The 25,247-nt window shown below is 38.0% G+C and overlaps 1 protein-coding gene across 1 annotated transcript in view; it reads left to right on the top strand.

The window, feature by feature from the left end:
• Nucleotides 1-25,247, top strand: part of ANTXR2 (ANTXR cell adhesion molecule 2) — a 145,748-nt gene that overhangs the window by 64,438 nt on the left and 56,063 nt on the right. Inside the window, exons 13-14 of the mRNA XM_080797136.1 lie at nucleotides 19,014-19,058; nucleotides 19,894-19,986. Of these exons, the coding sequence (XP_080653262.1) occupies nucleotides 19,014-19,058; nucleotides 19,894-19,986 (138 nt within the window). The remainder of the gene's footprint in view (nucleotides 1-19,013; nucleotides 19,059-19,893; nucleotides 19,987-25,247) is intronic.

Here is a 25,247-nt window from a genome sequence, read left to right as displayed (position 1 = left end):
GGGAGGCGGGGAGAGGGGGAGAGGAAGGTGGGGGAGGTCGGAGGGATAAAGGGTTTTCCCCTGCAGTGCAAAAGAGTTTCAAGTAAGTTGAATGATCTTTTCACTTGGGGTCATGGGGAGAAGTTGATGATCTGTCAGGTTTCCTTGTCAGTACTTACTGGATCCTTCATTACCTCTTTGAAGCGTCTATTTCGGGACCTTCTCTGTTCGCCTCTCGGAAAAGCATTTTAGAAAACAAGTCATGGGCACATGTTAGGGTGTCTGGCAAATCCGCAGTTTTGAAGTTACGACTGTTGGTTTGTTTGTGTTCTTTTTCGTGTTTGAGTAAAACCTTTCAAAAAATACAGGTTTCTATTCGCTTTCTACTGCTACTGTAACAAATCGCTCCACATTTGGTGGCTTAAAGCAACACAAACTTATTATCTAACAGTTATTTACTCACGGATAGGAGCGGGGTCGCACTGGACTAAACTGGGCTCAAAGGTATTGACAGCCATTCATTCCTCTCTGGATGCTCTGGAGGAGTCCCTTCCCCCGGTTTCCCACCTTCTAGAGGACACACCAGCCCCTTGCCTCGTGGACCCTCCCTCCATCTTCAAAACCAGCGACACCGCATCTCCTGGGCCATTCTTCTGTAGTTACGCTTCCCTCCAATGCTTAACCCCGCTGGGAAAGGACTCCAGTGTTAAGGAACCATGTGAAGAAATTGGACCCACCTGGATCATCCAGGACGGTCTCGAGATCCCTGACTCTCTCAAGCTGCAAAGTCCCGTTGGCTGTGTAATGAAAATTACTCATAGTTCCAGGGACCTCTGGGGGGTTGCCATTCTGTCTTCCACGGGGTGGACTGTTGGGTCATAGAGCTCAGCACATTTCAAGCAGTCCAGTGTGGACTGTTCAGGTTTCATAGAGAAGAGTACCCTGAAGAAGCACCCATTCAAAGCCCACCTCCCCCCCCCCCAACAGCGTTCCTCTCATTGTCGGCACGTCACGCAGAGCTGGGCGTTCTGTAGATCACGGCGGGGTTGTACACGAGTTTACTAGATTGCCTTTTTCCTCCCTCACTTTCGCTGACTCATTTCAGTTTCCTCGTAACTTCAGGCACTAGTCCGCGGTACTCTGACATCTATTACTAATTACCCTTCAGTCCGCTTTTTGTGAATCAGGAGTCCTTTTTCGCAGAGTAGTTGGTCCATGGAGGAGGCACAGAATTAACTCCGACAACGGTAGACACCAGAAGCATTTTGTCTCTTTGCTGAACTAGTCAGTGTCCTGCCCTAGCGATTTCTGCTCAGTTTCCTGCTGTAATCTTGAGTATCCTAATATGGTTATTTTAGGGTGGCCTGCATTCTCAAGTCTCAAATTGAAAAGCAAAAAAGTGCCCTAATATGATTGGTTTTTTAATTTAAATTTATTTAAATTTTAAATAAATATAAATTTATTTAATTTTTTATTTAAATTTTGCAATGGTGGATTTCCTTCATTCCTTCACAGTTTCATTTATTATTGATCAGAGGGCTCAAAAGTGCCAAAGTATCTGATTTTTTAGAAGATGTATGTGAAAACCAAGCCAGGCTTCTCTGGGACATTTCTAATGGGCTCAGGTACAGATCTTGACCACCATTTTGGATGTTACAGAGAAGACTCAGTCTCTGAGAGTGGGTCCATTTCCACCCCGAGACTGCAGATCGTGAATCATGGAGTATATTTCTTTATGCAAAGCCTAGAGGGAATCCTTGAAGATGTGTCATCGGGATGTCGGAAGGGCTTCCTAGCCTTACGAACATCGTGAATGCTTACTAATTTCTGAAACTCAGCTTAATAGAGACACCCACCTGTTTTATGGCATTTAGAACTACAGATTAAAGGACACCTAGCCGTGAGTATGAACGGATATTTATACTTAGGTACAAATGAATCATAGTAAATGTTTTCTAAGGTAGCTTTAAAAGCAGGGTAGAGGCAAAATTCTGTACTTAGCCCTTGGCAATCCGTGTCCATACTATGTTAGGAACTGGGGGGAGGGTAACAAAAATGACTATAATATGCTATGGAAACTCACATTTTAATACGGAAGCACAGAAATGTGGGCAGAGTATAATTGGAGGGGCACGAGCGACCCAAGAGCAACATTTGTAAAGCACAGTAAGAACATGAGGAGAAGGGATTTGCCAGAGTTGTGGGGTTATCTATCTCAGAGAGACTTCCCTGGGCTGATGACTCCAAACGGAGTTTTGAATAATGAATAAGATGTTTACAGTTGATGGGGGACTTTTCAGATGAAGTGTGCGTGGAATTGCGTTGGGTCCCTCCGGCGTGCTTTGGGAAGCAGTAGGCTGAAGCCTCCCTCGCGTGCCGGTGAAGGAACAGTGGAAAGAAGGTGTGGGATTTAGGCAGGAATCCCATCAGGGAGGCGTCCTCTGTCTTTTAGGAAGTTGAACTCACCCTGGGGATGATGAGAGGCCACTGGAGAGATTGGGTCAGTGTAATCCCCTGAAGGAAGCCTTGCTTGCTTTGCGGCTGTGTGTGCCCAGGTCTGGTCCTGGTGGGGATTAAGTCTGTATCCGGCTGAGTTTCCATCAACAACTGAAGTGGAAAGCCGGTGACAGATCACGCACCTTAGAGAGGGCCACAGCAGAGGGTCGCTTGCGAAGCAGACAGAATGGAAGACGGAAGCTGAGAGCTGCAGGAAAACCAAGAGGGGAGTGAGACAGAAGGGGCAGAGGGACCATGGCAGAGGGCGTTGTCATGCAATGGCAGGACATTTGTTTTATTTTGATCCTTTTAGAGAATATGTTTGCGCTACGCTGGATTATTTAGAATGTAGTTTGTGCTAATTTATCCTTAGCGGTTAAATTATTAGGGATTAACTTAACTTCGACTGTATTGTCACCATAATATTACTTCTAATGGGAAATGAATTGCATTTGTGACAGCTTGGTGTTGTTAAAAGTTTTGTTTTGTGTAAATGTTTTAAAGTACGAGGGGCAAACATTTAAATCTCATCTTTCAGCGGAAACATGATGAAACAGCTTAAAATGTCTGTTCTTGATAAAGTTCTAGAACATAGGTGAGATTCGGTGGGGTGAGGTCCGGAGCCGATGACCAAGAAAGAATTCTTGAGACATCTTTGGTGCAAAATGGTGGTTTATTAAAGCACGGGGACAGGACCCATGGGCAGGAAGAGCTGCTGCGGCCCCGGGTTGGAGGGATGGCAGGTTCTGTACCCTGCGATTGGGGGAAGGTGAGGGAAAGGGAGGTTTCAATGGAGCTTTCGTATGCTAAAGAGGGCCTACAAGGTGCGGGGATACCGGAGGTCTTGCGGCATGATCAAGGTTGTCTTTCCCTTTTAGCAAGCCATTAACATCAAGATAGTTGGGAGATTCCTAAAGAATGTCACATTTGTCCCACCGGGGAGTGGCGGGGGTGAGGGGGAGATTGCGAGGTGTCAGCCTTGTGCTGTGTCCTCAGCCAGCCTTCCGCTCCCTTATCATTCTCAGGAACTTTTAGATTTTGTCAGCAGTCCACCTCCTTGGGAATCCTATGCTCAGGAGGTCTGATAAAGATAGAAAGTTTGGAAATAAAGCCCTGAACAGAGGCCCTAATATTTCTTACACATTCTTATTCTTTAATTTCTTATTTTATGTAAATATCTTATGAAATGATTTGTTCGTTGTTTAGAGAAGATTAACATTTCACAGATGTCTAATCCATAACTCAAAAATGACAGAGTCACTTACATTTTAGACAGTGGTTCTCATTTTTTTTTTCTTTTCCCCTGCCCTAAATGACAGGAAGCTCTCAGAGCAGTGGCGGTAAGATTTCCAGTGGGGGTGATTCTCCCACTGGTGAGGTTCTCCAGGGTTGAATGGCATTTGGAAAAGCCCTTGTAGTAGCTGAATAATGGTCCCTGAAAATGTTAATTCCTGGAAACTGTGAATGTTATCTTCTTGTGGCAAAAGGGACTTTGAGATGTGATTAAATTAAGCTCCAGAGGTAAGGAGATTAGCGTTGGCAGGGGAAAAGGCGTGACCCCAGAGGCAGAGGTTGGAGGATATCCCTATTAGCTGGGGGATGGGAACAGTCACCAGAAGTTCAGGGAGCCAAGCAACAGCTACAGCCTGGGAGCCTGTAGAAGGAACCAGCTAGGGGGGCTCATAAGCCCCACATCAGATCCCTGCTTAGTGAGAAGCCTGCTTCTCCCTCCCCTACTCCCCCTGCTTGCGGTCCCTCTCTCGCTGTCTCTCTCTCCATCAATAAATAAAATCTTAAAAAATAAATAAATAAATAAAATAATAAATAATAAATAATAAATAAATAAATAAAATAATAAGAATTGAGATAGTTCAATATTCAATATCAAAATATAAATAATAAATAAAATAATAATATAATAAATAATATAATAATATTTATATAATATAATAATATTATATTATAATATAATATATATAATATATATAATATATATAATATATATATAATATAATATATAATATAATATAATAATATTATTTATAAATAAATAAAAAAATAAATAAAATCTTAAAAAAAAAAAAAAAAGGAGGAGGAAACAGCTAGTCTAATGCCTCATTTTAGCCTTGCAAGACTCAGTTCAGACTCCTGACTTCCAGAACTGTAAGAAGTTTCTGTTGTGTTAAGCCATTGAAATTGTGGTCATTTGTTAGGGCAGCGTTAGGAAACCAATACAGTCCTTAGATGATTCTGATACTGCCTAGGGTTGGGACTCACTGCTTCCGGCTATCCATTATGGCAGTTCTTATGTGATGTTTTCAGAGCGACTCATTACAAAAATTGGTCATGGAGTCTAAGAGGTTGGAGAATGGAAGACAGTGACTTACCCTTCACAATGTTAGCAGTGGTTAAAGGCTATTAAAAAATCAGTATCCATTTTTTAAACTTAGAATTACTTTCTGTTTTGTTTTGACTAACTATAAATTAACATAATGTTTTATATTCGGAATGGGATTTACTTATTTCAGAGTGGCAAGGAGTTATTGGAAGAAACAGGCTTCTAATTGTTGAAAGTGTTCAAGGCATGTATGTTGTTGGAATCATTTGACAAGGGGATGCATGGACAGCTATCTCCTGGGACTGCTTATTTACTGTCCCATTCATATTCAGATATTGAACCGCTGATTCCCATGAAAGCTGGGAAGTGACCTTTTTACTCTGCAGGGAAAAGCAAAGAACTTGAACATTTAACAAAGTAACTCTGTCCCAGAAACTATGCCATTGACCTCATTTGCTGTACCAATTTGGGATCAGGAACAAGAAACATATCAAATTCATAAATATCCCCTCTAGCATATTTTATATTAAATTTTAACCAAAATCCTCAAATAGTTACCCTGTCAGATTAGAAAAGGAAATTAAAATTGAACAATTATTTATGTGATTATTTGTTGAACATTTCTCTCACTTTATAGTGTAATAGTTTCACGAAGTCAAGTATTCTGTGTATTTTATTTTACTCATTGTAAACCAGGCATCTCACGCAGTAAACACTTAACCTCCTTGAACTATCTCAATTCTTAAAATTGAAACAGTTGACAAATTTTTATCTGGAAGACCACTTCAAAATAGGTTACCTTGTTGCCAGTTTTAATCAAAATTCTGCCAACTATGGGGAAGCATTTTACATGAGAGGATTAATGGTACAGCCTTAGTTCTCTGTATGATTTTCACTGGTTTTATTTAAAAGGTATCCTTTATGATGTATCTATAATAGGAAATGTGGCCTTTGCCATTCCTTACAATAGGAACTAAGACAAGTAGGTAAGGATTGGTAATTGTAATAAAATTCTGAAGTAGAAGAAATTTAACTTTTGTCTGGTTGCTTCTCCATATATCTGGCAGGGATTTCAAACCTGAGGATTTTGTGAACTTAGGTGGAAAAAAAAATCTTTATTTTTACTTCCAACTGAAATTTATTTTCTTCATTTATGAATGTAGACCGCTATCCACAAAAGTATTGGCAGTTCTGGAGACTTTGTCAGCAATGGTAATCACAGATATCCTGTATCTTCAGATATTTTTGAAATATCTTCTACAAGTATCAAAACTTCAAAAGTTAGAGTAGTTCCCATTATTTAATGTAGTAATTCTCATTATTTAATGGACTATTCATAACGTAGCATTTATTTCTATATCATAACTTTTGTGGGTTTTTTTTTTTTTACAGATCAGATTTTTTTTACAGATCAGAATATAATTATATTGCAATATAATTGGATTCCTTAAAATCCTTTGTATTTTAATTTTTTTTTACAGATCAGATTTTTTTTACAGATCAGAATATAATTATATTGCAATATAATTGGATTCCTTAAAATCCTTTGTATTTTAATTTAGCTTATTTAATCTGGGAGGGGATCTGTAGGTTCACTGGATTGCCAGAGAGGGGCACAGCATAAAAAAGGTTAAGGAAAAAACCCCTGCAATGGGAAATCAGGCCACACGGGATGCTTTTCATCTGAGACTACTTAAAAATTTTAACTCCGGTTCATTTTAATGCATATTTTCAAGGATAAAAGAGAGAGACGGCATCATTTAAAATGTGGCAAAGTAGTTTTCTCTGTGTACCCATTCTTCCCATGACGAAAGAAACCTACACCAATGATAGTTGGAAGACTTTTTCCAGTAGTAATCACGGTGCAAGCGCCCTCGTGCACAGCGGACATTTTTAGGCACCATCATTAGTGAATTACAGAGTGTGTTGAGTTTGCAAACTATTCCGTGAGGGAAAAGTTCTCATTTTTGTGTGAAGTTATTTCTCACCATCTGTTGCAGAGTCTGTGTCCTGCTCACCGAGGATCCTCACGTCCGTCCTCGACAGCTGCTTGTCGTTATCAAAGACATCAGCTGCGTCCTTCCTTTTGCCTTAAATTAAAAACGGGGGCAGGAGAGGCTAAAAAAACTTACCATGTCCTGAATCACGAGTGAAACATTAGCAAATATGGGTGTTTTCATCACTGTTTAGCTTGGAAGATGCGCTGAACCGATGGCAGATTTGTTGTACTGTCAGGACGGCAGAAATGACAGTCCTACGGTTGTGTCACTCGGCATAACCAGACACTCTGCAGAATTACAGATGTAAGGCTAATGAGGTGGCAAACAAAGGCTTTCTGGAGTGTTGTCAATTACTGTGTGTTATACAGCTGCAGATAAATATCCAAATATGCTGGAAATGGTAAATGTTCACTCTGCTCTCGTGTCGTTGGCCAGAGTTCTCCACCCTCGGGGGAAAATTGCAAGCTCCTTTTACCTCCGTGCATTTAAGACATTACATAAAGGTCTCATAAATCTTAATTTAAAAAACCATTTTGAAAAGTTATCCCTTTAAAGCCCAATTTGCTTATAAGTAAGTTGAGCTTTCACGATGAGGTTGTATCTGCCTGGAGCTCCATGCAGTCGTTTTCTTAGCCAGCAACAGCTGTGCTGTTCTTTCTAAATAGTAATAACCCTTCTATATTGCACTTGTTTTTTATTGTCCAGGAGGGCTCTTGGTGCCTTTATTGAGTTACTTTGAGAGTAGCCTGATTTTTTTTTTTTTGGAATGCACAATAAAACAGAAGTAATTTAAATTTTAATATGCCTTCCTTGCACCATTAATTAAAATGATTTATGTTTGGTTGCCTCCTTGAAATAGAGTGTGATGTTAGTGCTTATTGCTTCCATGGTGATGTTTTCCAACAGAACATCATTTGCAAAACGGGGTGTCCAACTCTTCCTGGTCTAGTGTATTTGCTGTGACGGCAGCACCTTTCCTTAGCTCTTGTCCGAACACACTCTCACACTGTTCTTCCCAGTCCCCGTTTGGCATTTTAAATTATATTTATCGTCTGGACCTCCCACTGGTTATTTCTTTGTGCAAAGTAGGAATCTTTGATCACTGATGAGTCTGTCAAGGAGGAAAGGAGAGGGAGGATGCGATGGCTCAGATCATATTTTGATCTGGATGATGAAGGCCTCTAACTTGAAGAGATGCAGAAAAAGCTTCCCAAATACCAGTGTAATAGAACTTGGTGTTTCTGCACTTGCTCTGTGATCTTGTCAGAAAGAGGAAGGAGAAAGGAAGGACGGCCCCCGTCTATTTCAGACCGATTTTCCTAAACACTGAGAGCGACTTCTCCATTGTTTGTGGGCTCTTAGTCGCGTAGATGACATTGCTGATAAATTGGGCATTTGTTTTTGTCACTGGCAAGAATCAATCCTGAAACGCTACTTGATCTACAGGCGTTGTATCGTACCTTTTTTTTCATCCAAGGCAGTCACTGTTGACAGTTCTTTTCACTCTTTTCTGAGTATTGGAACATATGATGGCATCAAGCCGGCTGCAGGCTCCAGTGCTGACATTTTCTAGCGCAAAGAATGCCCACATCACTCGAACATTTGAAAAGTGTTAATGAGCAGATCAAAAGGACTGTTGCCTGAAGCAGCTAACTTTTTTTTTTTTTTTTAAAGAAATCGGCTCTCCTCCAAACTGAAATCTTCATTCTAGCAGCTAAGTAGATGAGATGTAATCCTCCCTGATGATGATAATAACAAATGAAAAAAAAATTGGAGGAGAATCAAACTCTACATATGGTTCATAAAGTGGTGAAAGTGTTTTCCAGAATCTTCAATACAGAACTCAAGGATGCTAAGTGGAAAAAATCCTGGCAACTAGGCAATATTATGCCTTTTAAAATCTGCAAATTCTCATAAAATATGGTGCATATGAATACATCCTTTTCTGAAATGGATGTGTTCTTGCACTATTTAGTACAAGAATGGGATTCTCATGACTGTTATTTTTAATGTATTTACACTGACAGTAAGGTTTCCTTTTTCTCCTGCACTGGTTTTGCTTAAATGGAGGGATATCAGTTGGACACAGATTTTTTTCCATTTTGACTTTTGAGCCAAATGGCTTCAGATTATTTTCACCCTCTTTTGTTCCTTATGAGGCCCTGTAGCAGAGTGGTGAGAGGGAACATTTTGAAACATCACATAAAAATCATTTTATTTCCTGTTCCAACATTTCTAGGTCAGTGATGTTGGGCATATTAATTAACAAGTTATGTCTCTATAAAGTGGGAATGATAATCTCTATCTTTCATAGTTACTATAAGGTTTAAATTAAACTCAGTCTATCTCTCTACCTGCCGACCTACCTATCTCTCTACCTCCCTGCTACTTCTTCCTCCATCCACCCATCCATCCCTCTATCCATCCCTTCATGCATTCTAGCAGTTCACAACTACTCAACACATCTTCAGCCTTTTCTTTTGCACCCTTTCCCTTTGCAGTCCCAACCGTATTTTAAAAGGATGTCATTTGGCAGAAGAAGTCAAACTTAATAGTTTGGAGAGGGATGGGCCCGAGTCCTGCATTTCAGCTCTTCTGATTTCTCTCTGTGCACCCTCGGGCAAGGTATTGAAATTAGTGTCTCCCTCTCCTGATATTTAAGATGGGGATAAGTATAGGAACTTCACAGGGCGATTAGGAGAATAAGAGAAATTTAGAGTGTCTGACATACAGCAGCTCCAATAAAGGGTGATCACTGTTAATAGTAGCAGCACAGAGATGAGCCTTAGCTCTGGGTTGGTTTCTGAAGGTTCAGCCTTAGCCTTTGTGGTGGTGGTTGTATCCCTTAATTTACTAGATCAAAATTTGATTTAAGTAGAGTTTTAGTGGCTGTATTCCATTTTAACAATGTGGAAAATGTACTCGTTAGAATTTCAGAGTCAACTTAAACTCATAATAATAAGTCACTCATTTAGACATACATAAGATGAATTACACATTATTGGGGAAAACAAACCTTAATGTTCTTTTCTGGAACAAGGTGAATACAAATGTATATTGATACATGGCCTGCTTAATTATGGAAAGGCACAGAAGCAAAAAACCTGGTGGAAAAGTTGTGATATGTATTTTTTTAAATGTTCTATCAGAATTTTCATGTTGGAAATGACCTACAATTAATAAAATTTATTTCCTAGATGAAGAAACTTAGGATGATCTTACGTCTTCCCATCTGCCATTGAGTTAATTAGTTCTCTCATTTTATTGGTTGAAAGAGAAATTTGATGCTTCATTTTCTTTGAAACTTGCAATATTTTAGTTTCATGGGAACCTGTGTCTATCTGTGTATCATTTATATATTTCTTTCCCCTCAGTATTTTTCTTTTAATTTAAGAGGTTGGCTGTGAGCCTTTTTGAACATTCTCAGCCAGTTCCTTCAGGTCACTTTCAATCATATTTTAGTATATTATTTTCTGAGCACTTTATTAGGCACTGGTGATACTTATAAAGAAGGAGAAATGATTATTGCCCTTAAGAAATCTACACTCCTAAGAGATAATTTAAAAAATTTCCAAATGAACATATAGGCCCAAGTTAATGAAGCATGAATGACTCAACTGTGCAGCAACATTTATTTTTAGAAGTTTTCAAGCTTCCAGATAGACCAGTAGGAAGACTGGATGGGACTTAACATGGAAATGGCCATCTTATTTAGGGCAAGCAAAGGGATCTTTATTTTTTCTAGACTAGAGATCCATATAAAGGGATATTTGTAGATAGGGTGTGAGGCCAGGACTGCACCATAGGGAGGCATTTCTATGAGCTGTATAAGGTTGTGGCTTATGATACTAGGTAAAGGGTCTCTAGTAAAGGGAAAAAATGCAAAGGTGTCTCTTATTATCCTGTTATCCTGTTGTAAGTTTGTCAGCAGTGGTCATATGAGGTTTTATTTTATTTTATTTTATATTTTATTTTTAAGTAGGCTCCATGCCCAACATGGAGGCCAGTATGGGGCTTGAATTCATGACCCTGAGATCAAGACCTGGGCTGAGGTCAAGAGTCGTGCGCTTAACCAACTGAACCAACCAGCTGCCCCATGTCATATGAGGATTTTAAATTGAAACAATTTGCTCCTATCATGCTAAAACAAATGCTATGCAGGATAAAGAGTATGACAAGTATGACATAAAAAAGGATGAGTCATGGAGGAGGATGTTCAATAATTTTCAGGAGGATATAACATAGAACCAGGTTGGGGATACTGTTTATATCCTCAGAAATATATATTAGTACAAGATGTACAGGTAATAAGCAGAGTAAATTTGAAATCCTCGCAAGAAAGTGAAAATGAATTCAGATACACTGTACTCAGACTTAGTGAAACGAAGGATGTACCTTGGTCTTTTTCTAGTGAAAGAACTCCAGAGAGCATTTTAAAGTAATTTGTAAGACTAAGAGTGGAAGCATGATTTGTAAGGATCTTCTAATAAAAGTCAGTAATTCGTAGATTTCACTTGTGGTCATTGGACCCATTGATCTATTTTGACCAGAGAAACAATTAGGCTTCTGTTAGGAAAATATACCTGGTTACACAGGTTAGAATGAGGGGTGGAATTAGAGATAGAAAAACAAGATAAATGTCTAATTTATGTAAGTAGAGCATGTAGACATTGATGCCAAAAAAGCTATGGTAATTATCGAATATCAGTGTTATCAGTGTGTTATTAATTCAGATGCACAGAGCATAAGTAAAGACTGATGGGGTGCCTCTGTTTGGTCTGAGTACCATACATCTATTTATAATGGCTTGGCTACACTTAAAATGCTATTATTGGTTCTGGCAATCCCACTTGGAGATATTGATCGAATGACTATGTACTAAGGCAATGGCCCAAGATCACCAAGTAACTCAGAATGATTGTGTGAGAAGTAGTTGTGATGTTTAGCTTCCAGATGAGTAGGGCTAAGTAGATAACGTGGTTATTTTATTCTAGTATTCAAAAATAGGAACCGCTCTCTTCTGGAAGAAAGATTAGTTGTGTGTGTATATGTGTGTGTGTTTCCACATTCTAGGATCGGGACTAAAGAGTGGAAACTACAGAGAGGGAGGCTTTGGCTTCTTTGGGGGGAAAAACTTTCAGATGATGTGAATTCCTTGCCAGTGGAATGAATTGCTTTGTGAGGTAGTGAATTTCTCTTTATTACAGGAATTCAAACATAGTTGGACTACAACGTGGTGAGAAGTTTTCAAAATATTGAAGTTTTGGTTGAATGTGAATTGGAGAAGTTGAAAAATGTTGTACTAGATATTTTTAAGGTCCAGAGAATTTTGAGTTTATAATTTTAGGTGGTAATAGAATGCAAAGGATCCTTCCTTCTTCCTTTGTTCTTCCTTCCCTTCCCTTCCTTCCCACCTTCCGTCTTCCCTCCCTCTCTTTGTTCCTTTCTCCCTCCTTTTTTTCTCCCTTTCCTGCCTCCATCCTTTTTCTTTCCTCCTAACTTCCCTATATTCCTTCCTTGCAAAACAGAAAATCTATTTTGTGCCAGACACTTTACTAAGTCCTGGGAATACAGTGAACAACAAAGCAGACATAAATTTCCTCCTCTCGGAAATTACACTTTTATGGGTCAGGATAAAATTATCAACTCTGATAGATGCTAGGGAACCAGTAGGCATTTATGCATATGAAGGAAATCTTATCCACATTGGGAAGACTGAGGGAAGTCCTGGGGTGGGAAGGTGAGGGAGAAAGAGAGAGAGAGAGAGAGAAATATTTCAAAAAAATCTGTTGGACGTGGTAAATGATTTGGTAAAGTCATTTAGAACTGAAGAAGAAATTATAGATTATGTGAAAATTTTGAGACTGCAACTGGAAGGACTAATTTACTTTGAAGGAAACAAGGAAGAAGAGTTGGCACTTTTGATCCCTTTGAGTGTGAAATACTGATAGATCTGGTTGTCACTGACTGAGTTTGGATGTGCGGTTTAATAATGATATGAGGTGCTTCCTTTCTATAAAGGAAATGTACCTGTAACTTGATCATCTTAACTTTATTTTATTTTACTACAACATTTTTTTAAATCTTAAGCCACCACTGGCATTTATTTCTGGGCTAAAAATCCACAGAGTTTTTATCTTTTAAAATTACTAAAAAGAAGGGAAATTTTATGTTTATTGGTAAAATAAAATTGAATTAAATAAAAGGGCCGAATAGAAATAGCTGCATTATTTGTAGCATTCAAATTTTTGAATGAGTTAGAGGTTCAGTCTAACTAAATGTCTGACTGTCTAGTCTAACAAATGACTAGATGTCTAGTCACATCTTTGTAGAGATTGTATCTACTTGAGATTTAGATGCAAACTAAAATTTGAACAGTGAAGATTTTATACATAAAGAAAATTAAGAGTTCTCTAAGCTTTATAAATAACATTACATTTTAAAAACCTTTCACTGTGGAAAATTTGAAACATACAAAGAGAACGTCTAAAATAATGAGTTCCCTCTTGTCTCTTTCATTCATCTTCAGTGATTTTAACTTATGGCTGATCTTATTTTATCTATAAGCCTCTCCACTTAACCCATCCCAGATTATTTCAGTGAAATATCAGAATCATATAATTTAAAAGATAAGCAGTCTTTTACAAACAATATCCATTGCAAGGAGAGACAAAAGCAACAAAGACTAGAAAGGAACAGAGATAATCTACAGAATAGTGACTTTATAGGTAATACAATGGAACAAAATTTGTACCTATTAATAATGACTCTGAATGTAAATGGACTCAGTCCTCTTTAAAAGACATAGGGTATCAGAATGGATTAAAAAAAAAAAAAAGACCCATTGATAAGCAACTTACAAGAGACTCATTTTAGACCCAAAGACATCTTCAGATTGAATACAGTGGGGTGGGGAACCTTCTGGCATGCTAACGGACGCCAGGAGAAAGCTGGAGTAGCCATACTTAATCAGACAAACTAGACTTTAAATTTTTTTTTATTTTTTAAATTTTTTTTATTTTTTAAAGATTTTATTTATTAGAGAGAGAGAGAGAGCGCACAGGCAGACAGAGTGGCAGGCAGAGGCAGAGGGTGAAGCAGGCTCCCTGCCGAGCAAGGGGCCCAATGTGGGACTCAATCCCAGGACGCTGGGATCATGACCTGAGCCGAAGGCAGCCGCTTAACCAACTGAGCCACCCAGGCGTCCCACACAAACTAGACTTTAAACTGTAATAAGAGATGAAGAAGGACACTATATCATAATAAAGGTCTTTATCCAACAAGGCAATCTAACAGTTATAAATATTTATGCCCCCAACTTGGGAGCAGCCAGATATATAAATTAATTAATAACAAACTCAAAGAAACTCATTGATAATAATACAATAACAGTAGGGGACTTTAACACCCCACTTACAGCAATGGACAGATAATCTAAGCAGAAGATTAACAAGGAAACAGTGGCTTTGAATGATGTACTGGACCAGATGGACTTAACAGACATATTCAGAACATTTCATCCTAAAAGAGCAGAATATACATTCTTTCTGAGGGCATGTGGAATAGTCTATAGAACAGATCACATACTGGGTCACGTCAGGTCTCAACCAATACAAAAAGATTGAGATCATACCATGAATACTTTCAGGTGACAACGCTATGAAACTTGAAGTCAACCACAAGAAGAAATTTGGAAAGACCACAAATACATTGGAGGTTAAAGAACATCTTACCAAAGAATGAATGGGTCAACCAGGAAATTAAAGAAGTGTTAAAAAAAAAAAAAATACATGGAAGCAAATGAAAGTGAAAACACGGCAGTCTAAAACCTTTGGGATGCAGCAAAGGCAGTCACAAGAGGGAAGTATATAGCAATATACTCAGGAAGCAAGAAGTCTCAAATGGCACAACCCAACCTTATACCTAAAGGAGCTGGAAAAAGAACAGCAAATGAAACCTGAAACCAGCAGAAGAAGGGAGAGAATTAAGATTAGAGCAGAAATAAATGCTGTAGGAAAACAAAACAAAACAAAACCAACAGCAAAACAGATCAGTGAAACTTGGAGCTGGTTCTTTGAAAGAATTAACAGTTAATAACCCCCTAACCAGACTTACAAAAAAGAAAAGAGAAAGGACCCAAGTAAATAAAATCATGAATGAAAGAGGAGAGATCACAACTAACACCACAGAAATACAATTGTAAGAGAGTATTACGAGCAGTTATATGCCAACAAATTGGGCAATCTGGAAGAAATGGATAAATTCCTAGACACATATAAACTACCAAACCTGAAACAGGAAGAAATAGAAAATCTGAGCAGACCCATAACCAGCAAAGAAATTGAAGCAGTAATCAAAAATCTCCCAATAGAATAGAGCCCAGGGGCAGAGGACTTCCCAGGGGAATTCTACCAAACATTTAAACAATGAATACCTTTTCTTCTGAAGCTGTTCCAAAAAATAGAAATGGAAGGAAAACTTCCATATTCATTCTATGAGGCCAGTGTTACCTTGATTCCAAAACCAAAGACCCTACCAAAAAGAATTACAGACCAGTATCCCTGGTGAACATGGTTGCAAAAGTTTTCAAGATATTAACTAATCGAATCCAACAGTACGTTAAAAAGATTATTCACCGTGATCAAGTGGGATTTATTCCTGGACTGCAGGGATGGTTCAATATCCACAAGTCAAACAACATGATACACCACATTAATAAAAGAAGGGATGAAAACCATTTGATCCTCTCAACAGAGGCAGAAAAAGCATTTGACAAAATACAGGATCCTTTCATGATAAAACCCTTAAGAATGTGGGGATAGAAGGAACATACCTCAACATCATAAAGGCCATATATAAAAGATCCACAGCTAATATCATTCTCAATGGGGAAAAACTGAGAGCTTCTCCACTAAGGTCAGGAACACAGCAGGGATGTCCACTCTCACTACTGTTGTTCAGTGTAATACTGAAAGTCCTAGCCTCGCCAATCACACAATAAAAAGAAATAAAAGGCATCCAGATTGGCAAGGAAGAAGTCAAACTTTCACTATTTGCAGATGACATGATACTCTATTTAGAAAACCTGAAAGTTTCCATCAAAAAATTGCTAGAAGTGATACATGAATTCAGCAAAGTTGCAGGATATAAAATCAATGTAATGAAATCTGTTGCATTTCTATATACAAATAATGAAGCAGCAATAGAGAAATCAAGGAATTGATCCCATTTGCAACTGCACCCAAAATCACAAGATACCTAGGAATAAACCTAACCAAAGAGGTAAAAGACCTGTATGTTGAAAACTGTAGAACACTTTGAAAGAAACTGAGGACACAAAGAAATGAAAAAACATTCCACATTCTTAGATTGGAAGAGCAAATATTGTTAAGATGTCTGTACTACCCAAAGCAATCTACATATTCAAAGCAATCCCTATGAAAAAACATCACTTTTTTTTTTTCCACAGAGCTAGAACAAGTAATTCTAAAATTTGTATGGAACCAGAAAATACCCTGAGTAGCCAAAGTGATATGAAAAAGAAAAGCAAAGCGGAGGCATCACAGTTCCTGACCTTAAGCTATAATCATCAAGACAGTATGGCACAAAACAGACACATAAATCAATAGAACAGAATAAAGAAGCCATAAACACACACACACACACACACACACACAGGAATATTACCCATCAAAAAGAATGAAATCTTGCCATTTGCAACAATGCGGATGGAACTAGAATGCATTATGCTAAGGGAAATAAGTCAGTCAAAGAAAGACAAATTCATATGATTTCACTTATATGTGGAATTAAGAAACAAAATGGATGAACATAGAGGAAGGGATGGGAAATCAAGATTAAAAACAGAGAGGGAGGCAAACCATAAGAGATTCCCAAATACAGAGAACAAACTGAGGGTTGTTGGAGAGGACGTAGGTGGGGGATGGGCTAAATAGGTGATAGGTATTAAGGAGGGCACTTGGGGTGAGCACCAGGTGTTATATGTAAGCAATGAATCACTAAATTCTACTCCTGAAACCAGTATTATACTATATGTTAACTAACTTGAATTGAAACTTAATACTAAAATATATATGTATGTATAATATATATAAACTATATATAAAATATGTATGTATTATATATTTTATTATAATATATTATTAATAATGTATTAATTGATAATATAATATGTTATATTACATATTATATGTAGTACATATATATTTAATATATATATACAGTTTTTATATATATATAGTTAAAAAATAAGAAATAAAGGGGTGCCTGGGTGGCTCAGTGGCTTAAAGCCTCTGTTTTCAGCTCAGGTCATGGTTCCCAGGGTCCTGGGATCGAGCCCCACATCAGGCTCTCTGCTCAGTGGGAAGCCTGCTTTTTCCTCTCTCTCTGCCTGCCTCTCTGCCTACTTGTGATCTCTGTCTGACAGATAAATAAATAAATAAATAAAAAATCTGGGTGCCTGGGTGGCTCAGTCGTTAAGCGTCTGCCTTTGGCTCAGGTCATGATCCCAGAGTCCTGGAATCGAGTCCCGCATCAGGCTCTCTGCTCAGCGGGAAGCCTGCTTCTCCCTCTCCCACTCCCTCTGCTGTGGTCCCTCTCTTGCTGTGTCTCTCTCTGTCAAATAAATAAATAAAATCTTTAAAAAAAATAAATAAATAATCTTAAATAAAAAATGAAAAATTTAAAAAAATGAAAAATAAAGACATATCGATGATTATAGTAATATACCTGAATAGTAATAATAATTCTTTGATGATGCTGATTTTCAAAATTATTACTCTTTTAAACTTCTGAAATTTTTAAAACATAATTGAAACATTTGACCTTAAAGTGAAACAGTTCATATTTTCAAATAATTTTCTTCTTAGGCTAGAGACTTGGATTTGTACTTGAATTATCAGAGTGGCACTTGGTCATTAATTTTCTTTTACCTTTTTTTTAGTTGGGTGGAGGGTAGAGGGAGAAGAGGGAGAGAGATTTTAAGCAGGCTTCACGTCCAGCACAGAGCCCAAGGCTCTGACCTGAGCTGAAATCAAGTCAGATGTTTAACCGACTGAACCACACAGGCACCCCTGATCAGTAATTTTATATCACGATGGTGTGAAAGGTTAAGCTGCCCCAGTGCTGGTAGAGGTCACTTAGATTTGATCTTAGTCTTCATTCCTCTCACATAAAGAATCAGCCATATACAAGTTCATGAAAGAATATATTGAGTAATGACTTATAGAAAGGGCATCTTGGTTAAAAAGTCAGTTTGCTTCTAGACTCACACGTGGGGAAAGAGAGTAAGTTAATTTCCCTATCATCTCTTGCAAAGCAAGTTAGCTTATGCATTGTAAATTTATGACAAAGTCAACGAGTCTTAGAAGGAAGATTTCAGTAGAAAATTCCTGCTGTGTTTGAGGGGACATACCATAATCTAGTGGAAAATGTTAGCATTTTGACGTTAGAGGAACTGTTTAGTGAACCTTGTGCAAGGTATTTGGCAATCTTTGTTCTTGTTACTCACCTGAAAAATGAAGGCAGGAATACGTCTGTGGCATAAAGATAAAATGAATGAATGAAGGTGTTTCGTGAATTGTTAGGTGGTTCCACAACCTAGTGTCTTCAGACAATTTAGCGTCTTCATGGTTCTGTGGAGACTGGCTCAGCAGGAGGTCCTCTCCCTGGGGTTCTCTCGTGTGATTGCTGGGGCCAGCTGGGCTGGGGTCGTCTGAAACCTCGACAGGCCTCCAGGTCCAAGAGAGCCCCATTTGGCACTTCGGCTGGGACAGCTGACATAGCGGGGAGCCGGCCAGGCACCCCTCATTACCCAGCCTTTCTGTAAGGTTATCCTGGATTTCTTCCTCCTCCCGGCCCGACGGTCTCCGGGTGGACTTCTGGCGTGACAGCAGGCTTCCTCCAGAGTGAGTGTCCCAAGGATGTTGAGGGAAGTGGAAAAGCTTCTTTTGACCAGCTGCAGAAGTCACATGGTGCCACGTCTACCTCATGCTAGTCAGAATCTAGTTACAGGTGAGCCTGTATTCCAAGGAAGAGGCGTACCCATTGAAAGGCAAAGTTCACTGGGGACATCTTTGGCCTACCACAGTGTGTTACTAATCGAGTTATTTTTACACGTCTTTGCTGTCTCCTTGCCATGCCACCAAAATTTTTACCTTTTTTTTTTTTTTTCCGGACAGGTTATCAAGGATCCTCCTCGACCACCACCTCCTGCACCAAAAGAGGTAAATAAGTACCTAATGAATGATGTGGATTTTTTTCTATACTTAGATATCATCCCTAAGTTTATCAGTTATCTTGTTGCTGGATAACTGCGATACCTGTGTATTGACTTTTGAATTTATGAAAATTAATCGGCATTTTTCATCTTCTTGTGTTTTCTTTCATGTGCTAGAGGGATAGGACCTTCAAAGACGGATAAATATAGACTGGCCGTGAGACTCAGTAGTGTGCAGAGATAGACTTGACTTTGTCTGTCAGTATATCAGAGGTCCCGATGTTATTTACTTTATTTATAAAAAGTTAGGGAGTTTAAAGGTTCATCCTTTCTTCAAAATGGTCGTTACTTTTATATCACTCTATTTGTTATCCAGAATCGTGTTAGCAATGTGAAATATGGAAGTAATGCACTTTCGAAACTTCCCAACTGCCTTTTTAGTACCAATTCGCCATTTAACTTAACGTGTATCTTGCTGCTTTAAATGATTGTTGAAAGCGGTCTTAAGTTTAATGTCTTACCTTTTTAAGTTTGAAGTAACGAATAGAATCGGGAAAAAACAAATGGCGTTGCTCATAGTTAAGGAACAACTTCGGGTAGTCTGGTGAGTTACGGGAGAGTCCTAACACCGGAAGGGCGGGAACCTTCCATTCTGTAGAACTCCACTTGAAATGTATGCACGTAAGCCCAAGTGGATCCAGACGCCACGTATATAATGGTTACTCCATTTCTTCCTTACCAATGGCATTATTCAGAAAAGTGTTTAAATGTGTGTTCATTCTGACTAAACAGCATTTTAAGAAATTAATTAAACCCGCTTTTAAAAACTTGCATCTCCGTAGGAGGAACAGGAACCTCTGCCTACCAAGAAATGGCCCACCGTGGACGCGTCTTACTATGGTGGTCGAGGGGTTGGAGGAATTAAAAGAATGGAGGTTGGTACCTTTAAAAAAAAAAAAAATGAAGCTGCTACTCTGGAATGTGTAATTCTAGAACTATTAAGCCATGGAAACTGTGCTTTTCAGAATTTAATAATACCACCCAATTTTATTTAACACTGGGTCTTTTTTGGATAATTTTTTTTTTTTCTGTGGAAGCATCCTGGCCATTTCAGAACGGTTCAAGAACTGACTTCATTAGTCAAAGAATTGCATTGATAAGATGTTTGAATTCCAAAGGGCAAAACAAAGTTCGGGTTTTTCTCACTGTTTTGGAAAAAATTACTGCAGACAGCATCAACTTTGTAGAAGCCAGCCACTTGGAGTAGCAACAATGCTTGTCTTTGAAAAGATCCAATAGTTACGTAGTATTTAGGGATAAAAACATTAAAATATTCGTTGGTATGGGTATGACCTTATCACAGATGTAAAGGAAGCACATTTAAGGCATTTCTTAAATAGCTTTTAGTTAGCACTTACAAACAACCATAATTAATTCTAAATATCATTTATAGAATATATTGAACTTCTAGACTGGCTCAAAGTGTGGATTAAAATTGAACTTTAATATTGTATCTCAAAGATGAAATGAGGTCTTCTTACCACCACAGAAACAGTTTTCAAAGTGATGGATTAATTAATAATAAGCACTTACTGCCAGCACTGAGCCAGCCCTAAACCGCAGTGTGGACAGACTAGCATCCCACCTCAAGGAACAGCTGGAGAATTTTCTCATTGATAGGCTGATTTTATCATTAAACACAGATCCTGGCTTCTCTTTCTTCTTATTATTATAATATAATTATTAATAATTATTCTTTACTTCTTGATAAGAAGGACTTTCACGTGTTCTGCCGTCATTTCACAGGTCTTCTCCCATCATACGGGCTTTGTCCTTTTACTGCCAGCAAAAATCAGTGAGCTAATTAAACACCTCACAACTATTGCAATATCCTCTTTTTTCTACATTTCAGTAAAATTCAGATTCCCAAGGAGAGTTTCCCCTTTTTGGAATAAATTTCGGTGTTCTTCTGAAGGAGCTCAGACCTATTTCACATGGTTGTCATTTCCCAAAGTCATCTGATAGTGATTCTCACTTTCTTGACCACATTAGATCTTAAGATAAATCACATTTTCCCTAAAATAGCTTGAGCTTTATTGCTGAAATATCCTCCGAGACTGGTACCCCACTGCTAACAAGCCACGGAAAAGGCAGGTGCTAGAAGCTATTACATTTGTCTCTTGGAGAAGATAGTGTGTCCGCGTTCGCACGTGGGTGATTGAGAGTATCAAACAGTCCCGGAGAACGCGGCTAGGCTAGCTCTTGTTGCTTGACACAGAGCGAAGGTGATTTTCCACCTGCTTCCCCTTTGTTGTGTCATTCTAGGCTGGAGGGGTGGGGAAAGATTAGATTAGATAATCTAACATACATGAAAAATAAACTTGTAAATACAAGAGTTATATACGGACATCTAAATACCGCCCTTCCCAACGTATTTTTAATTTATTTCACCTTATTCCAAAATGGGTGTATAAAACCTGTAACCAAGGGGAAAAAAGGTTTGACAAGCTGTACTACAAAATGTTAGCAGTTTTCTCTGGAGGGAGTAATTTTCAATTCGTGCTATGTATTTCCCTATTTTTTCCTTTTTTGACAGTGAGCATGCACTACTTTATATTCAGAATAATAAATTTAATTCCATTTTGAAATCTACACATTTACATTACCACATGACTGTGAGATAAGGATATGTTAGTAAGTGAGCCTTAAATGAATAATGTTTTTGCTGAAAACACTAGGAATTATGCCAGATTTTCCAGTGTATTGTAGATTGCGATCTCTTTCTAAAGAAAAGCATACCCACGAGCTCGTGCAGTGGTCCTGAGTTAAAAGGAATAATGCGGTTTATGGTCAAGAAAGCCAAGGGCTCACGCACATTCCTGAGTAACTCACATTTCAAATTTCAGGAGTTACTAATTCTTAATATGTGAAATTACATTGCCAGTCCTTTTCAGTTTCAGAAAATTTACGAAAAGGATTCATCCACTTTTAATAAACTGGGGTACATTTTAGCTTTGGACAGTTTTAGCTACATTGCATGTGGTATTCCATCAAATGAGATGGAATGGGGATGAGAAAAAAGTGAGAAAGTAAATGTGAACATTACAAAGGGGAGACAATACATAAAGATACACAATAAAAATTGAATCAAGTATTAAGCATCATTAAGCTCTCTCAAATCTGATCTTATTTAAACTTCGGGAAAATAGAAAACATAATCTATTTTTAAATCATGCCTATTTAAACCTGGAAAGTATTTCCTTAAAAAAAATTACCTGGGGAAAAAAAATGGAATTATTGAAATTATGTGTGCATCTGAATTACAGAACAAATCTTTGTAACTAATATTATTTTAAGCCAGGATAAGGATTTTACATAGATTTTTTTTTTTCTTACTCCTCCTTTAAATTAAATATTTAAATGCTGTGGTAATGGCAATTTGCAGAAAGCTGGAACTGAGCTGATGTTAATAACAGCTGTTAGCACAACTGATCCACAATACCTAATGACTTCAAATGTGTATTTCTGCCAATTCAGCGTGAAACTGTTTTTGTTTCTTTTCTCAAATCTGAAATTGCTCCTTTATGATACAACCTCCTAGTCATCCAAATATTCTCTGGAAATTATGGAATTTTATTGTTTACTATGAAAGCCAAGTAGAGTTGGAAGAATTTAGCTATCAAGCTTGCACTTTGGTTTTTTTGTTTTGTTTTTTCCATAGTGAGAAAGCCAGGTATATTAATTCTGCTAATACTTTTTTTAGCACTTTATTCTTTTTTGTCCTTTTTGACTATCTCAATGTGGTTAAACTAAAATATTAAAATGTATACATATGAATGCATATATGTTTACAGGCATACCTTGTTTTATTGAACTCCGCTTTATTGCACAGATACTGTTTTTTTGTTTTACAAATTGAAGGTTTGTGGCAACTCTGCACTGCACAAGTCTGTCAGTGTCATTTTTCCAATGGCGTTTGCTCACCTTGTGTCTTTGCATCACACCTTGGTAATTCTTCAAATATTTCAAACTTTTTCATTATTATTATTTGTTATGATGGTCTGTGATCAGTGATTACCACTTGTTAAAAGCTCAGATGTGGGGCACCTGGGTGGCTCAGCGGGTTAAAGCCTCTGCCTTCGGCTCAGGTCATGATCCCAGAGTCCTGGGATCGAGCCCTGCGTCGGGCTCTCTGCTTAGCCGGGAGCCTGCTTCCCTTCCCCTCTCTCTGCCTGCCTCTCTGCCTACTTGTGATCTCTGTCAAATACATAAATAAAAAAAATCTTTAAAAAAAAAAAAAGCTCAGATGATGCTTAGAAATTTTTAGAAATAAAGTATTTTTTAATTAAGGTATGTACATTGGTTTTTTTTAGACCTAAGGCTATTGCACACTTAATGGACTACAGTATAGTGTAAACATAACACTTACATGCACTGGGAAACCAAAACATTCATTTGCCTCATTTATTATACGCTGTTTGCTTTATTGTTGTGCCTGGAACTGAACCCGCAGTATCTCTGAGGTATGCCTGTAATTGCTTTTGAGAGTTTTAGGAAAAATCCACAAAATATTTCCTGATTTTAGACTTTAGGATTGAGTGAGAATTATTTATTGGGTTGTTTGTGATGATGGCCATTTGGATGACGGACCAGCTATTTCATGAACTAACACTAAGGATTTAATTAATGAGTTTCCTTTAGGCCTCAGCAACTCTGTTTCAGAAGTGAGTCTCTAAAAATATGCAGAGTCAGAACTCTGGGTCACGGGCGCCTGGGTCGCTCAGTGGGGTAAGCGTCTGACTTCAGCTCAGGTCATGACCTCAGATTCCTGGGATCGAGCCCCGCGTCGGGCTCCCCGCTCGATGAGGAGTCTGCCCTCCCTCTGCTTGGGCTTTCTTTCTCAAATAAGTAAATAAAAATCTTAAAAATAATAATAATAATAATAATAATAATAAAGAACTCCAGGTCAGCCACTTTGGTGTTCTTTGTCTGAGAATTGCTCCGGTGATTCTTGGAGGAGGACTCTGATTGCCCTTACCTCTACGGTAGCAGCTGGGAAGGCTAGGCTAGGAAGCTGTATATATTACATCCATAATTTCTGAATAGATGTAACATTTATCTACTTACATTTTTATTCTTATTTACTTTTCTGAGTTACGACATTTATTTGTTGAGTTGACTGTGTATCTTTTTTTGCTTTTTGTTTTTTCCCTTAAAACTGAGACTTCACGACTGCCAGGATATATATGTGCATATGTCCTGGTTTTAGAGGGTTTTTTTTAGCTCAGTTTAGCCATATCTAAAGATTTCCCAACTTTTAGTTTATCTAGATGAAGACACTGTGATTTGAAAGAGAAGGTCATTGCTCTGGAAAGAAAGCCAGCTAGCTAGCTCTCAAGGTTTAATGGTGTTTAAAACAGTTTTAACAACCTCATAAAAAACATTCTAGTACCACTGCTCACACTGAAAGATCCAGGTACATTTTAATGACTCAACAGGGTCCACTTGAGTTTGAAAGCCTATTCTAAAATTGTAGTAAAAAGGGTAAAAACATCTAAGTAAGCCTTATCAAAAAGCCTTGAGTAGTTCTTTCTGTGAACAGTAATCATCTGTATCCCAAACCACGAACTCAGGTCATTAAAATGCTTTACAAAGTATTCAAATTTTTTTTTCCTTTGTGGAAATCACTTAATTCTGGTGAGTCACTGTGTCCTGGACAGGCGTTTGTATTTCTTTGCAGAGTTTCACTTACCTCATCTTTGTCGTCTCTGTTAACGTCCTTGGCTTTTGTAGGCCTTCTCCACGCTCCTGGCTGCATGATGTCTTTCTCTAGGGTCACAGCGAATACCGTGCCCATGAGATAAAGCTTAGCTCAGATTTTGCTCTTAATTTCTGTTCACTGAAGAATAAAGAAAATAATAATTTGACTCTATAGTTTATATATAATTAGTTTATATAAAATTATATATATATGTGTATGTGTGTGTGTATGTATATATATATAACTAGACGCTATAGAGAAGGAAATGCCCTAAAATTTGTGGAATTCTCTAGTGCCCCTGAATTTTTCTTCTCAATGCAGAGCCTTTTCAGATTTACGTTCCTCAATGAAAAGCTGGTACGTCGAATAACCATACTAAGGCGAGCTCAGAACTAAAGACTGAAAGCTACTTCACAATGTCGAGTTTACAAAAGT

The sequence above is a fragment of the Martes martes genome (assembly GCF_963455335.1).
Source record: "Martes martes genome assembly, chromosome: 2".
Lineage (NCBI taxonomy): Eukaryota > Metazoa > Chordata > Mammalia > Carnivora > Mustelidae > Martes > Martes martes.
The sequence above is the reverse complement of the archived record's forward strand: the minus strand, read 5'-3'. Positions and strand labels throughout refer to the sequence as shown.